This window comes from Anopheles moucheti, chromosome 3 (assembly GCF_943734755.1).
Source record: "Anopheles moucheti chromosome 3, idAnoMoucSN_F20_07, whole genome shotgun sequence".
NCBI lineage: Eukaryota > Metazoa > Arthropoda > Insecta > Diptera > Culicidae > Anopheles > Anopheles moucheti.
In genome coordinates, this window is record NC_069141.1 from 78439363 (window position 1) to 78456433 (window position 17071).

A 17071-nucleotide genomic window follows, 5' to 3' on the forward strand; every position below is an offset into this window, starting at 1 on the left:
GTATAATATACATTTTCAGCTTAAACTCACCTTGTACTGGATATGACATTTGCTTGCATTACCGACCATTGCTTCAATTGCATAACCTCTTCGAAATGTCATACATCACGTTGTGATTCTTATCTTAATCGTTTCTTGAGAATTGATCAACATTCACCCCTGCGAGAAAACTAGTTTCGTGCGGGGAAAAACTTGCGCCACATTTTATTCGCCTGGATCAATTTGCTTCGCCAATTTCAGCGCAAAAGCACCCCAAACTCCGCACCAATAAACGGTTCATAATTATCTTAACGCGTATGACAATATGCACTCTCCTTTCACAAGCATGCACCAATCAGTGGTTATGATGTACGAAACGAAAACTAACAGGACTCTCCGCCCATGAACACTCATTGCCATCCACTCCATTTCCAATGGCGGTAGGGGTTTGGCAGCCAGATGAAAAGCAGCAAATTGATGTCTTTTTTTGCACGTTCAAATCACCGGTAAATAAACATGCATGCATGTGCATTGCAATTTAAGTATTTTTTTGTGGTTGGTTTTGTCACTGCACATGCACATCGCCCCGTGCAGCCCTGAGGCTGCTCAGGCAGCCGCAACTCATCAACGATTGGTGTGGCGTGTCGACTTTTGGCACACGCCCGCCATAAGGTGGCCTCGGGGCCCAGGTGATTAACAGTGGCGAGAAAATTAAATCAACTACACAAAAAAATAAATATAACTACAAGTAACTGCCCATACCGTGTGCAAGTGTGAACTGGAGGGTTGGCCGTGTGGGAGCACACACTTAACCGCTATCTTTCACCTAAGAAGCGTGGCATCGGCCTCACAGCGGGCGGGCAAGCATTAAAATCGCGCGTGCAAGGTGTGTATTGCAGGGCCACCGAGCGGTATGTTTATCGTCACAGTTGGAATCGTCTCGTGCCGTAGTGGACACAGTTGTTGCGCGTGCTGATTCAAGAATGTACATTAAAAAAACACATCAACCTTCTCGTTACACCCCACGGTAACGTGTCAAAGTGTGCTAATACGGTTATTCTTTTCTTACCGCTTTACCCCGTGCTCTCTTAGCGTCCTGTAAGTTTGTCCAGTGTCCGGATGGGAAGCGTTGCATCGAGGACCAGAATGCGACACCACACTGTGTATCCTGCGGTGGAACGGAGTGCCGTGCAGATCGATCGCCCAAATCAGTTGTATGCGGCACGGATGGGATCACCTATCCGAGCATCTGCGAGCTGAAGCGTCAAGCATGTCTCACTGGTCGTGCCATTCCGGTTGCTTATCGGGGCCGTTGCGTGGGTAAGTGGTTTCTGTTATTCTAAATACATGCAGTTATAAATGTACTTTTTTTTTTTCAAGAATATGCTTTTATCGCAAGTTTACACCAACTATAAAAGAGTGATAATATTCCTACATCATCTGATTTAACTCAATCGCCTTCTTTTCTCCTTTCTGTTTAATTTTAACAATGGTTATTACATTATAACCTAAGTAATCATTAAATTAAATTAAATTAGTTTGACTATGGTATCCTTAACGAACAGTGAATGAGGGATTGTTGATCTTAAACAAATAATATTATTTTTTAAACGTAGAAAACCTCCTTCAATAATACATATCTGAAGAATACACGATGTGCAGGATATTGGTAAAATCCACAAATGTCTGATTTCGAAAATCTATGAAGTTCAATTTGCTAAAGACTATGAGAATTTCTAAATAACGAGTTGCAAACCACAGTGTTGCAACGTAAAGACTTTTGTTCTTACTGAAGGCTTTTTGGAGGACATTTCTGTTTTTGTTGAGGATGAGTTCAAGATGTTTCAGAGATCTTCTACTTTGAGAAAGTGGAAAAAATGTATTGTCACATGCTAAACTGTACGTATCTACTCAAATGAACCTGGATGTATTACTCGCGAAAAAAAATTGAACTTCGCTTTAGTTACGTATACAAACCTTTTTTTATATATTGTAAAACTGTATATGCTACATTAAATTATACTACTACTACAATTAAATTAAACTATACTACACCCCTGCGATCCGGAAGTCCTCCACGGTACTAAATACCTCGGTGTACTAGAGCCCGATCGCCTACCATTCCCCAACTGTTTCGCCGTTGAGTACCTCACCTGTAGGTATAAAACCTTACAATACCATGACCGATGTCGCTCATCAATTGTTGTCCTCGACGGTCCTCCAAATGGGCCGGCCAAATAAGCATCGCCAATAAATAAACCAGCCCCAGTTTACGCTTCGTTCCGGCGTTGGCTTCGGAATAGTCCCGACCTTTTACTGCCTACCGTGCCGCCGACCCTGACGCGACCCATTTAAAATGTCCACGCGTCCAACGCACACGTCCCGGTTATGTTGTTTTTTTTTTCTTGCTTTACCACTAAAATAAGCCAAAGAAAGAAGAGACCAATGGAGATATAATAATAAGCGAAAAAGAATAACCACACATAACTACCCCAAAGGCGCCTGGGAAGCAACCGGCTTAAAGGCAAACACTTCTTCTTAATGGGCAGCACACGCAAAGCGCAAAGTGTCAAAACAAGATTTTAAATTACTCCAACGACCCGGTGCCGGCGCGCGTGTGTGATTGTGTGTGTGTGTGCGTGCGTTTGCATCGCGTGCATCGTGTCGGCGTATCAGGCAGGGCGGCACCGGTAAGGACGAAGATGATGAAAAACGCACGCAACGCCACGACTTGGGTTGACCCGCTTGTCCGATTCCACTTTTATGCCCCTCTGCATATGCCTGCGAGTGTGTGCGTGTGTGCGTGTGTGTGCTTGTGCGTATGTGCGGGGTGCACTTTTATCGGTGAGTCACTTACGCCCTCGGATGCACTCTCGGATATTTGCCGCACGCACCACAAGTGCAACGCATTAATAAGTGTACCGCACTTATGGTGAAAAGATGTAAATAAAATAAAATAAATTTAAAGAGAAAAAAAGATACTGTAACACTGTCATCTCGCGGACGCCTTGCAAGTGGACTTGGGGCCGGGGGTAGAAGTGTGCAAGGACTATTAATGCAACGGTTTTTATTTATTTTTTGTTGGAGTCAAAAGTTGTGTAATTGGGTTGTTGACTGCTACTGGTTGGGGGGGTTTTAAGGAGGTTGTTATGGAACGGTAGCTGTGTGAAGTGTCGCACCAGCATGTTACCATTTTACTGCTTGTAAGTAGTTACAATGCATCGCCAGTAATGATACAAATGCTGTCATTTGTCATTCCTATTTTATTATTCGCTAATATTAATTCAAAATTAATAATCATAAAATACTTCATCGATTCATTTGAATTTGTTCTTAATGATTTTTTTATGATTAAATTTCAATGATTAATTTATTTGTTTTGTTAATTTTTATCAAAGTTACAGAATTTAATTTATGTATTTTGGACAAAAATCATGACCTACAGCAATTTATCTATACGTGACGAATTCCAACAAACATGAACTTCAAATGGAAGAAAGGAGATTTCACATGATTTATTTTTTCAACTGGGATTTATTTCATTTTATTTACTTTAACTGAACCTTCAGCAAAAAAAAATCCTGCATCTACACCAATTGATTGCAAGGATCGGACTACAAACACCCAACTCCAAACGTCCAGCCAAATAGAAATAGTACCCACACAGAAAATTGGGGCATTTCCTCAATAAATTTTCAGTCTCCACCCCGGACCAAACTCGTCCGGAACCGAATTGCAAAGATGCATAGAATGGTAAACAACTTCAGATTTAAGCCAACAGGAAAATAAACTATACACACAAACACCCAGCCAGCAACCCAATTTTAGTTTGATTACATCGAAAACGATGATTCCCCCGGCTGAACGTTGCCTTGTAGAAAGAGTTAATTACGCTCGCACGCTTTCATCCCCAACTCCAGTAGTGTGGGAAGTTTTACGTTCATTTTCTTTTCTTACTATCTGTTCGACCTCACAGTATTTTGCCTTGCTTAACCTATTCTCTGCAGCAACATAAAAAAAACCGTTCTCATATGTGCAGCGATTCGCGCACGGAACAGCTGCATGTGCGGCGTGTTTTGCTCGGGCGAAATATTACATATCGTACCGTGCTGCACACGAGAGCGCCTCAAGTTATGAATGGGCTGTCCGGCAAAGCACATCGTCCATGAAAGGAAGGAAACACTCCATTTCTAGTGCTTGCCTGGACCTTCCCATCGCCGGGCCTGCTACCAGAAATTTGATCTTCTTCCCGTCAGTGCCATCACCGTCTCACTTCCGATCAGAAGTGCACCCTCAGCCGCACGGCAAACGAGTGCACCGTGGCTAGTGTACGAACGCCCGATCGCCAACGGGTTTTTGCTCAGCTATCAATTAGAACCGATTGCGTTTCAAAATGCAATCAAACTTTGATCACTGGTATCGAGCAGCGTTCGTGATACTGCCCCGGCTAACCGGCAATTGACGTAAACTTAGACGGACAGAATTGGGTCGAACGGTGGGGCCCGACCGCTGGCAGACGGGCGACGACCACGTGCATCGGGCTCGGCCTGTACGGTCCCGTGACTGATGACGGGGTCTAATATGGTTTGGATGAGGATGCTATTAAGTTGGCGGCTAGCAAGCTGTAACACATCTTTTTCACTCAATTTTTTGTGCAAAATTACGCTTGTTCAATTCAATGTGTGTTCGAACGCAACGTTAGTTTGGCTTTATTCCTTCTTGGAGATATTAATTTCAGTGTTCAACGTTGTTGTTTTATTTTGTGTTCTTTTGTGTTTTGTGCTAAAAAAACGTGTATTAAAAACGGTTTTGTTTATTTATTCATTTATTTATTTATTTACTTTTATATTTGCTATAAAAATTTAAATACAATGAACAAAAGTAAGTAAATAAATAAAAATGTATACACAAATATAGTAAAATGATGAAGTAATTAAAAATTTACAAAAAAATAATAGAAAGCTAACCTAAAACAAACAATAACTTTTTTCTAATAAAAACACAATCCGCCGTCCGTTGAAAATTTAACATTCTTGGGAATTCATTCTGTTCAAAATGTACAACATGCAAAAAGATTTAAGTTATAAAGAGAAGATTAAACATATTGAAGAGTTAAACCTATGCGCAAAATTCAACTATAATTATTAACTCAAGTTATTGTGTTTATGATATTCTCACGTATTAGTTTAATGATTGGGTTAGCTACTATTTCCTTGATTATTTATTGAAGTTTCTATGAAATAGTTTAAAATCTTGATGTTAGAAGTCGAAAGGACAATTTTTAGAGCGTGGACCATAGGGCTATAAGAAAACTCTACTTATATTAGAGAAAAGTTCTTATAAAAGATAATTTATTCGTCGTTGCTGAAATTGTTACAACAAATTTTCAAAAATTTCTATGATTAATTATTAAAAATGTAAAAATTCCAATAAGTTACAACTTCGAATTATTGTCGTAGTTTATCCTAAACAATCACTATTATCATTATTATGAAGTTATTGTAAATTGATCATAAATAATTGTGTAATGGAAATCTCCGCTTATTGAATGGTACTCATCAGATGGAACAGAAAACGCATCCGATAAGAAAACCTGTTTAATTCAATACGACCCTCAATTGCCCATATGTGTAGCCCGGCACTGTTCGTCCATTTTCATTAGTACGGAACATGATGTGAATTTATTCATGATTTGCGCTCAAGATGTTTCCAATTACAACTCTAAGACACTCACTGCTAAACCCCTCGTGAGCTGGACCCCGGGATGGGTTTCAATCCGATGCTTAATCGCTTATGGCAAGCACGCAGACGGCGCCGAATGATAAAAGCTACACATTTAATTGTTACATCAAAAGCTATGTCTCCCTCCCCTCCCCGTTTCCCTACTCGATCACGCACCTTTCGCTCAGCTCGCAAGTGCATCGCCGTGTCGTTGCGCTCAACCATGAACGTGCAAGATTCTTCCGTTTTGCGCACCACACAACCACCTGAAGGGACGCCGCAACAGGGAATTGGTCGGGTGCGGCGGTTTTTCCAGCTCCAGATTCCACTGCAACGGGGTTGCAACGCAACTGCAATCACCTTCCCACGTGCTGCACACGAGCCGGTGCTACAGGCTCAAGCTCACCGGTAGCCGGCACAGGAACACACAGCCGCAGCGCGGAAACGAAAGTTCCCGTGCGGTCATGCGATGCAACTTTGGGGTATGAACAAATTGTTTTCGATAGCCGGGAGTTTTGTGTAATAACAAAAATTATATAACAACAACGAAATCATTAAGAAGTCTAGACGGTTTGCATGTCTTTTCTTTTGCGGCTGCTTCCAGCTCGCTCCATCCCGTTTGCGAACTTTTCGCTTGCTCGCTCGCTCTTCGTTCTTTGGCTTGTGGCAGAAGTGCATTCGCGCGAGTGCATCGGTTGCATGGCGGCCACAAACGCTTTCCCAAAAGCGCACGTTTCGTAGTGCCGGCCAACGAAAACCGGGACGCACCGGATGGGAGAAAGGGAAAACGGACGGTAGGAAAACAATGATGGATCGTTCTGCTGTGGGGTTTTAATTGCAAACCGGGATCCCTCGTGTTCCTGTTCGCTCCGTGCGCTGCCCTGTGGACGGCACAAGACGTGCAAGCAAAGTGCATCTTCGGGTGACCTTCGCGTTGTGGCTGTAACCTCCACAACCTTGCGCTTTTATGTGGATTTTCTTTCGCATTCGCCTCTTTTTCCTGCCTGGTACCGTAAAGCTGGTCAGATTCACCGTTTCCGGAACGTTGGTTGTGGAGATACGCGAGGGAAGAGGTTTGGAAGGAAAAGTAAGACGTTCGAATGATCTCCACGAAAGCGTTGCCCGAGCAATGTGGACCTTCCTAAGGAGTAGTTGAATCGATGTTATCCATCCTTCCTAGCTGCATATCTCGCTCTATCTTCAGAAGACGCGAGGAGAGTCAGATATTACAGAAATGCTGTGAGGCATTTAAGAAGTTTTCTCCTCAGTTCTGTGCTTATGTCCATCTCGGGCATCACGGACATCAGCATCCGAATTCAATTATCCTTCCAAATAAAACAAAAAGCCGTATAGCCCACCAGACAAAACGTGAGCGATTACAATGCCCCTCTCTTTACCGGTCTTTCCATCTCCGCTGCTTCCTTCCCCCTATGTCCACAACCGAGGCCAACTACACCCACTAGCCGGCGGCCAGCCCTGGTTGCAATAAAAAGTAATACAAATTTGCAACGAAATTGCACTCCAGTCTGCGAAACGAGGCATAATTTTCGATGGGGCCGGTTCTGGCGCGGGATTTGTAACCTGGTCGCCCGGCTGGTTAAGATGGAGCCGATTAAGATAGCGCTGGTACGATAAGTGAAGTGTGGTCGCTTTTCTTCATTGTGCCTGTTTGTACGGTTCAAAAAAAAAAACATCACACACAGCCACACAGTGCGCGATCGCATCGATCGCAAAGCTACAAAGGACCAGCAGCACCAACTTTCAACTTTAAGACCCCGCGGGCTCCGTCTGGAACTAGACGTCTTGACGCGCGTGCTTTGAATGGCATGGGACCGTAATTGGTTTCTTCTTACCGCTGCGCAACGGCATCAACAATGCACACCGACCGACAACGGCAATCAATCGCAGCGACATTGTGTGAGGAAATGCACACCCAGCGAGCGATGCAACTGCAACCGACCGGAACAGATGGTACAAAAAAATGGTGCATTGTAACGAATGTAAATGTATCTCGAATGTACCGCAAATGACGAGTAATAGAGCGATTTGATTGGAAAATTGATGATATTCCAGAACCATCGTTTAATATTGCAATTATTAGCCTAGGAAACTATTAGTTCCACAATGCTATGATTACAGTCAGCGAATAAATTACTTTTTTCTTTTATTTTCAATCTCAATCTTCATCTCAATCTTCAATCTTAAATTTTCAGTTCGGAATCTTTAATATTCCGATAGTTCAGTCTATTGAAAAATAAATTGAATAAAACAACTACAGAATCATTATCAATTTATATCGCCGTTTCATGTAAGAATTATTTAAATCTTGACTTGAAGTTTGACCATAAAAGTCCCTACATTCCTAAAACATCGACTTCGATCATACGTTTTTGTATCAATTTACTACATAATATGCTTTCTTGAAGAATATAATATAATTATATATAAGAAGATAACAATATAGAAGCTAGAACAGCTGTCCCATCTATCGTAACCAACAGTTTTCCCTTTTTTGGGAAACTTTGCCAACCGAAATCCATTCCAAAATCAATTCTATTCGAAGATTTCTTGACTGAACTCACTAAAAGTATTCCAAATGTGGGAAAGACATTCAAATACAATAATTTTCAAACAGTTGCAAAAAGCTTGAAGCATTTCTAATTCACCACAGCACATTGCAGAACATCGTAAATACAATCCTCGTCGTTGTAATAACGTTATTACTTGTGCACGAAAACGCAGTAACGAACAATGTAATTGATAGTTCTGTTTGCTTAATCTACGGAGTGACCCTCAATTATTAACTGTTTACCCTATCAACATAGTAAGCTAATGACAAATGGAATAATTGTTCCACGCAAAGGTACAGCATCACTTCGTGCTTGATATTTAACATGACTGACACTCAAATTATGTGCCCTTTCGGTTGGATAGTTTTTAAATGTGATAGCCTACAATTTTTAGCGCACCAACCAACCAACAAACGGCCAGTCTTGTAACGGTGGAAAATCGCACTCAGCTTAGATTTCCACCCTTCCCCATGACATGACGAAAAAGGTTAGCGGAAAGCAGAGATTGCTCATTTCTAGCCTGCATTAAACCCGATTAAAACGAGACTTGTTCGGTACCACAACATGCGCCTTAAAAACAACATTAATGTTCCGCTTCGTGCTAACGCTTTTCGTTCCCAATTCGCACCCATTATCGTCCGCGGCGTATCACCGCATCCGGATCTAGTTCTACCCTACGGTCACCCTCATCAGCGAAATGCGCCAACGATAATAACAGTAATTGCAATCGTAGCCGCGAATACCGAGAGCGTAACATTTCTTCATCGGTCAACATCTTCTAGCTGCAGCCTCTTGCCGCTGCAACTATATTGCACTGCACCGCACTGAAGTGCGCAACACATCTTGCGCGCAAATGAAAATGAGCTATCCGATACAAATTGCGATTTTGTTGTTGTTGTTTGCATCTGCAATCAGCATCAGCAAACCTTGGTGGCGGTCCGTGTTTCAACACCTTCCACTGATACTGTGTGGTGCGATGCCAGCGTCCCTAATGCAAGCGGATGCTACGGTACAGGATGATCCCAAGGATGGCCGACGATTTGCGTGACGATTTGTTGCCCTCCCTCCCTTTTTTGTTGCTGTTGTGTGGACTAAATGTGTGTGAATTAATTGCACTTATTAGGAAACAAATTACCCCGGGACCGCGGGCTGGAGGCCGTAATAATAATGGTCGTCGGGCTCATAAATCCACAATTAGCCCGGGTATCCCTTACGGCAGCCGTCGGCCATTGCCATGGATGCTACAAATTGCCTCTGTACCGATGCACCTTGATCGCAACCTGTTGCGGATTGGATTACGCAGCCGATCGTAGGCTCTGGGGAATTAAAAAATGACCGTGATGTGTCGCGGACACGGGCAGGATTCTCGCCGTGAAGCAGTGCGGCTCGTCGATCGCGGGCTCTTCTCTCTGCCGACGCGGTCCCGTGCGGTTGTCCCTTGGGGGGATCATCTTGCGATCAATCATTTGCTAATGTTTTTCTTCACGGCTCCAGCGGATTTGTGAGCTGTTTGCGCTTGGTTTAATATTTTCTTGGCTGATATTACTCAACGAAACGAACGAAATCATCCTCAACCGATCCTGCAACGGTTCTGCTGGGGTGTTGCATCGCACCGCTTAAAAACATCGCATGATTGTACAGGCGACAGTTAGGTGCTATTAGATACCAGGCTATAATTTACACCTCATCAAAAGCTTCCTCCTCCCTCGCTTCACCCATTCCGAGACAAAACTTGGCTGAGAAAAGACCGTTCTACCGAACGTAGCGTTCACCTTGCCCGTTTAATAAACAAGGCCACGGTGCCTTGTGTGCAGCATCATTCGATGCGCCACCATGAAACCGGAGGCTGAACCAACTTATCATTATTATCATTATTTTTATTGCAAATCGACTCATTATCATAAAGATGCACCCATCCCGAGACGGTTCGATTGGGGCACCTCACTGACGCATACGCTCTGTTGCTTTCCCATTTAGTTCTTTATTCTCCCTGGTTTTTTTTTCCCCCTTTTTCGTCTCGTTAATACTGCCTGCCACAGATGGATGTCGGGAGGAGCGCGATTGTTGTATCATTTCCACGCGTGACGCCATTCATTGTGTCGACAGAGGCGGTTCGCGAGATCATCATGATACCTGTTTGATGATCGATTGCATTTTTATGTAAAATTGCCAGTATAATAAAAAACGCTTTGTTCCCATGCCGATACTATCAATCTGATCCAGTGTGGTAGGAAAGGCATTGATTTGTTCGTGGTGAGATTGAGAATTATTGAAAGCGGAAAAAAATGCTAGCGAATAGGAAAAGTGTATAAATCTCTTATCGATTGCTCTTTCGCCCTTTTTTTTAATGTTCCTTCATTAGGCTTTTTATCAATTTCATGATAATAAAGACCTATTGCCCGGGTCTGACATTTACGATTAGTGATTGAAGACAACAGACTAAGACAAAAGTCTTTCTTCCTTATTATTGCCACAAAACCATTGTAATTTGTTGTATTCAGCAACACTGTTCCTGTTGGCATTTCTTTGCGCCATGAAAAACGTTCCTCTTTCTGTGTGTTGCCGTCCAGAAAATGGTGAATGCAAACGATTTTCATCAATTGCATAACCCCAACACTCGATCGAAAGTTCAGACAATAAATCAAATACAATTGTTTTGCCATTGTTTTCGACGTACATTTGATCCAAACCCTTCCCATCCAAACTCTGTACCCTCCCCTTTACTTTACTGCCGTCAACATCCGAGGACGACGACATTGTCCTCCAACGGGTCGTGTGAATGTGTGTTTGTGTGTATGTACCGCTCTGTACGTTCCTGTTCCGAGTTTAGTTACCCAGCCATTAAATCATCCCGGGCGGCTCCTCCCGGGGTTCGGGTTTTGCAATTCGAATTCAAGACCGAAACCTTCTGAATAATGCATCATCCCTTCTGGCCGGCAGCATCCCGCATGCGAAATGCGTCCGTCGCGTCGGTTCGCTTCGAGACAAAACCATGGCCACAGTCAATGCATTTCGTGTTGGGGTTGTGAATCCGTCCGTCGGATTGCGGGAACGGGCAATCAAGGATTCCGCTTCGGCTTCGACTAAGGTTGCGGGTTTTGGGCTTTTCCGGAACATAAACCGTGAAATTATTGCTATCCGGTTGCCTTTGCAGGAACGGGGGATAATAGACGAGAATAGGTTAAATTGCTCAGTAACAATGCCCGTCCAGCCCGGAGTTTGTTTGAATGTCTAGTTATGGGGGTACCGCAGGACTGTTTAAACGGAAACATTTAAATGAAAATCTACCAAGCCCACCTATTGTTGATTAGATACTTCCAAACCAAGCCAAGAACCTGTCTTTACATTGACAGTATTACTCAATAAAAAAAAAACAACATCGAAACAGTGCAGTACACCGATAGACAGATATATTTGTGTCATACGAACCCGACCCGGTGTGTACATCAGTGGCATGTACCGATTTGCATAATTGATTTCACTCTCAGTTCACTCACCTGAAGCGCCGTCAGGTTACACTTGTGCTTTCCAACTCCTCCCAGAGACACCACACCAAATTGATTTACAGCTGGGTAATTATTCACGCTTCATCCTGCTGCTCCGGGGGCGATGTGCCACGAGAAAAAGCACTCACCCTCAGCAAACCGGGTCAGATGCACCGGATGAACCGATCGAGCCGGGGCGGAAATTAGTCCGCTTCAAACACGAAGTCCGTTCGATTCATCTGTAACTGCCGATGGTCAGTGGGATAGAGTTGTTGGTGTGTCCGGAATCGGGAAAGAGTTTTCTACATACCTTGCTCGAAGAAGCAAAACATTAAATTAAAAACTACCCAATGAAACATAATATTTAGCAGTGTTTGTTAAACATAATTGAAATTTTTAGGTCACAAAATGATAGAGGGATACTTACTAGAGACTACTATCAGAGTTTACACAGGTGTGTGCAATGAAATGAAGACTAGGAAATGGTCAAGTACGATGACTTTTACTTCCTGTAAGAGAATGCACCACACTGAAGGTACGCTGAAACACTAAATCCCCCAAATCTCCTCGTGGGAGCATAAAGGGCAGGGCAGGGCTTTAGTGATCCGTATGAAATCTTGTTCTTCACCAACAATTATTAGTGTTAACTACTCGAGATTTATTAACTGTTTATTTTAAATTTATTACACCTCAAAACATAATGAGTAAGCTTCATCAGGAATTAATAAAAAGACAATAATTTGTGTTAATGAACTGGTCATAACAAATCATTAATTTTCATCATTAAAACTAGTTGGAGCAAAGAGAAAAAAAAATCCTCAATTCAACAAACATCATAACCTGCACTCATTGCACCGTGACACTTTTTTTTTCTTCTCCCCGCTTACTGCGCGGAAAATTAGTGTCACTTTCAGTGCTGATAACTACACCGTGTACCCTTGCGGCTGACGATCATCAACAGTGACAGCTGGTGGAATAGCTTAGCATAACTTTAGACCTGCACGCCGTGCGCCATATCTCGCCGGGCGCTCCAAACGTCGGGCTTGACACTGATTATCATTTCGCCCAGCTTTGCCCAAGTTGCCAGCCACAGGACGCAATGCCGCCGCTGCGAAACGCTGCCGATGGTGTGGCAAATAAAAGAAGTGATAATTAGTTGGGTGTGTGTATGTTTTTTTTCTGCTGCGCTCTTATTATTATTATTATTAATATTATTGGTATTACTTGTTGTTCACACATCACAAGAACAAGCTCCAGGGGAGCCTGTAAACGCCTTCTATTGGATTGCTTCCAAAACAAAATGAAGCAAAGAAAAAAAAACACACCCAGCGGATAGAGAGCATTCAGCTACCTGCACGATACCCGAGCGCGAATGATCGTTAACATAATTATGCTAATTAAGTTTGCACTTTGCAGACAACATGGAGCAGTATTTGCTACTAGTGTAAACATACCGCTTCGATATAGTGTATCAAACGTCTTGATGGAATGCATTTTTGATGTGATAACAACTAATCAGCTGGTACTGGTAATTAGCGGCTATGGAGAATTAATTACATTTTTTTTTTGTTGCCATCGCGACTTTACATGTTTTTTTTTTCCCTGTGCGGCTGCAAACTTAATTGATACTATTAGAGTCCGTTGAAATAGATGGAAAAGCTTCGTTTTTTTTCTGCTATAAATAAAATGCACATTTCATCCTCTGCTTTTTTTTTCAACCGTATGGACAAAGAAACATTTAGCGAGCGTGTTTGATTTTTTTCGTGCACGTTGCAGTAACGTGCAGCTTGATTGATCTGTTGCGTATCACGCGATTTGGTGACAGGTAGCGGTTTACGCATTACACTTGACACGAGACAGCTTTATTGACGGTTGCATCGACCGGGACTGTTTGCGTGTGTGCGCGGGGTTCGTCGCCTGTCACTGTTGAGATCGCCAGTGTCAACGGTTTTGCTGGTGCTCGCGGACGGTTTTGTGTCCAGGTGTCGCTGAGACACTTACGCCACATGCGCCTGCCAATGATGTCTGAATCGGTTTTTGCAACGCCCTGCACACATTCGCACGTCCGTCACACAGCTGTCCGTCAATGTCGATGAGCATAACACAATAATAAATAAATAAATAACATTGAACAACAACAGTTTTAAAGAGACATCCACCTACGTACGTGTGTATGGTTTTAAGAATAGTAAAGATGGTAGTTTTACATCTTGACTTCAATTTTGTTCTTAACTGTTTTACTATAAAAAACTAGATGCACATTGCATACGTTATTGTCTTCTTTCAATTATACTATATTTATTTTGTTATAAAAAATATTGCTTTAATCTTGATGCAATAAAATACCACAGCTATTTTCCGTTGATGGAAGCGTCTACTAAGAGCAAATATTGTAAGAGAAAAACACAACATTATCCAGAGGAAAGGAAAAAATTTCCACCCGTCGTACGGATGCCATAAAATCCATCACTAGCTGCCGTTGAAATCGATCTGGGCAAATTGCAAAATCGTTCCGTTTTCAACGCTGGAACGTTGGAACGTTGTTTTCCGGACAAGAACATTCCATGGACAACAGATTGTTTCACTCGTGGCGATCATTGCACAGTGCTTTATTTTCTTTAGGGGTAGTAATGCTTTAACAAAAAAAGCAGAAAACCTTCGTTGCTCTACTAAGCCGGAAGTATAAAAAAGAGCGTAAAATCATAAGCCTGTCCCACAGGGGGATGATAATGTTTTTTTCTTCTCCTTTTCCTTGTCGGCATACTATCGGCCGCTTGCAGTTTTTTCGAAACGTTCGACGATTAAGGGAACGTAGCGTTCCCCTGTGTCAAGTGGTCATCGTCCAGTAGAATGTAAGCGAACACAAGGGCAAAAATATGTTTCGGAAACAATTCCATTTTCCCTGCAAGCTTGTGGGGTATGGCGTTTTTTGTTTTGTTTTGTTTTTGTCTTTCAACAATTTTGTTCTTACCCCTAAGATAGGACGGTTTTTTGCATCCCAGCTGGCACATCCCGTTGCGGGAATGGGCAAAACATAATGTACAGTTGGATGTTTAACAAATGCAGATTCAAGAACCTCTTGCACAACAAATGCACCATGTTCAAGACCTTTTTTTTACTGGGCCCCACGATAAATAAACATTCAAGATAAGGATAAGGCAATGACATATTTATTAACTGCATAAAGCTACGAACATTTTCTACCATTCCAAGCTCCGGCTCCGGGAGAGCAACATTGTATGCTGATGTTCGCGTGCAGCGACACGACAAGCGGAACAGGCAACGTTAAGCTCATTGCGCACAAGTTATTATCCTTTCGATGGACATCTGTCCCGCCGGGGCGGGGGGACCCACATATCCGTGGGACGGTCCCGACTGCAACCAAACGGTCCGGTCGCCGAGATGAAGGCCCCCATTTCGACCCCATCCCGCTTCTTCCGATATTTATGAGCACAATTTGACACTACGCTCGTCAGCGGGCGGATTGCGAAATCATGCACATAATTCGCTGTCAAAATCGTACCGGCAACATTGTTGCGTCCATCTCAGCCACGGGAATGGTCAAATTCCGCCTTTCCGACATGAAGAAAAAAAAAATACAACCGTGCAACACTCCTCGCGGACGAGAGGGTTTTGCGTAGGGTATAGCAGACGTGTTGTAAATATGTTTCGATTTAACTTTTGGCAATGACAAAACGAGCTATGACAAAACGGTACGCAAAAACGTTTGCCAAGCATTCCATCGTGCCCGCTGTCGGCGTACTTTTTCGCAACGGTGCCAAGAATGTTTAACCACAATTTTATTTACATTGATCGATTCAGGCGAATGTTGTATTTTTTTTTCTTCGTCTGTGGTGCAGCATACGTTAAGCAGGTTAACTATCCCACGCTGTCGTTAGTAATTATGAATGAAGTAATTGGATAGGACATTCCTAAATATATGCATGGGGTGAGTCAAAAAACATTAGTGGATTTTTTTTATGAAAGTAATAAAATAAAATGGATGCATAATGGGCCATTTTTTGTTGATCGGCAGTGTTGGGGTTAGTTTAAAAATACACACCCATTTGTTTCAAATGTTTAACAAAATAAACGCGTCTTTTCAATTATCATGTAAAATTATTTATTAAGTTTTGTTTTAGATAAAAAAATACAAAAACAAATGGTAAAATACATCTAAATACATCTGACCTGCAGATAATGAAATAAAAAAAAACAATTTGGGATTTTACATAATTCGAATATTTCAAAACAAGATTTTTGATACAATTGTATAACTCTGATCATTAATCGTGGTTCAAAGGTACTGGGAACCGTCCAAGAATTTTAGTGTAAATGTCAAACAATACAAATAACATTGTGCAACAAATATACAGAATATCGTTTTTGTTCTATAAGTATTGCAATATGACAGCCTCGAATTAAAATATTAATTTTTGTCAACCATAATGTTTATAACCGTATGGAAAAGTTTAATTACTCTCATTTTAGCACTTTAAATTTTATTTTAATTTCTGAACCATAAATAAGGTGCAAACCACTAACGTACGATCATGATTAGGTATTTAAATTGAATTTCCTCATAATCCTTTCCGCGGTTTTTTGTTTTGGACGAGCGCACCAACCAGCTGTGGCGTGTTAATCTTTCGGGATAAAATACAGCCATACAGTGTACACCGTTACGCAGGCGATAAAATGTGATATAAAATATAATTTTGTCAAAATCCTACACTGCACGCAGGGTGGTGCAAACGGTCGGGTGTAGCACATGGTGCAGCAGGCAGCAGAAGGTCAAGAAGGGGGGGAAAAAACATCACAAAGAGAGAAAAGAGTTAAATACATACGTAAAACGCCATTAAAACCCATTTTAATGACCACACTACGTCTAAGGTAAAAATAAAATTCAGTCGTAAAAATATTGACAGCAATGGCAAAATAGCAAGTAGCTGCTTGCTGTTGCGTTCCGGACCGAAATATCCGACTCGCGGCGGCGGCTGGGCACCGAAGATCGAAACGCGAAGATCTAAGACCGGCGGATATGCGCACAAGCGAACGCACACAACCAATTCCGGCATTTGTATTTGGCCAACACTGGTTGCACCTTTATCTCCTTCACCCTACAAAAGTCTTCTCCCCCAAACGTCTTACTCCCACCCTTTCTATCCACTTCTCGCCCAGTTCCGAACCGTTACCGGATGGTCAAAAAGGGCCCGGGCGCTTGGAAATTATGTCTACAATCTACAGTCCGAGCATAAATTAAATGATCGTGCCGTAAAATTCTGCCCGTCGGGCTGCAATCCGCAACGTGGCTGTGCC

General features: G+C 42.4%; 1 protein-coding gene across 1 annotated transcript in view; it reads left to right on the plus strand.

The window, feature by feature from the left end:
* Positions 1–17071, plus strand: part of LOC128302081 (uncharacterized) — a 57166-nt gene that overhangs the window by 35448 nt on the left and 4647 nt on the right. The window contains exon 5 of the mRNA XM_053038806.1: positions 1072–1299. Within this exon, the coding sequence (XP_052894766.1) occupies positions 1072–1299 (228 nt within the window). The remainder of the gene's footprint in view (positions 1–1071; positions 1300–17071) is intronic.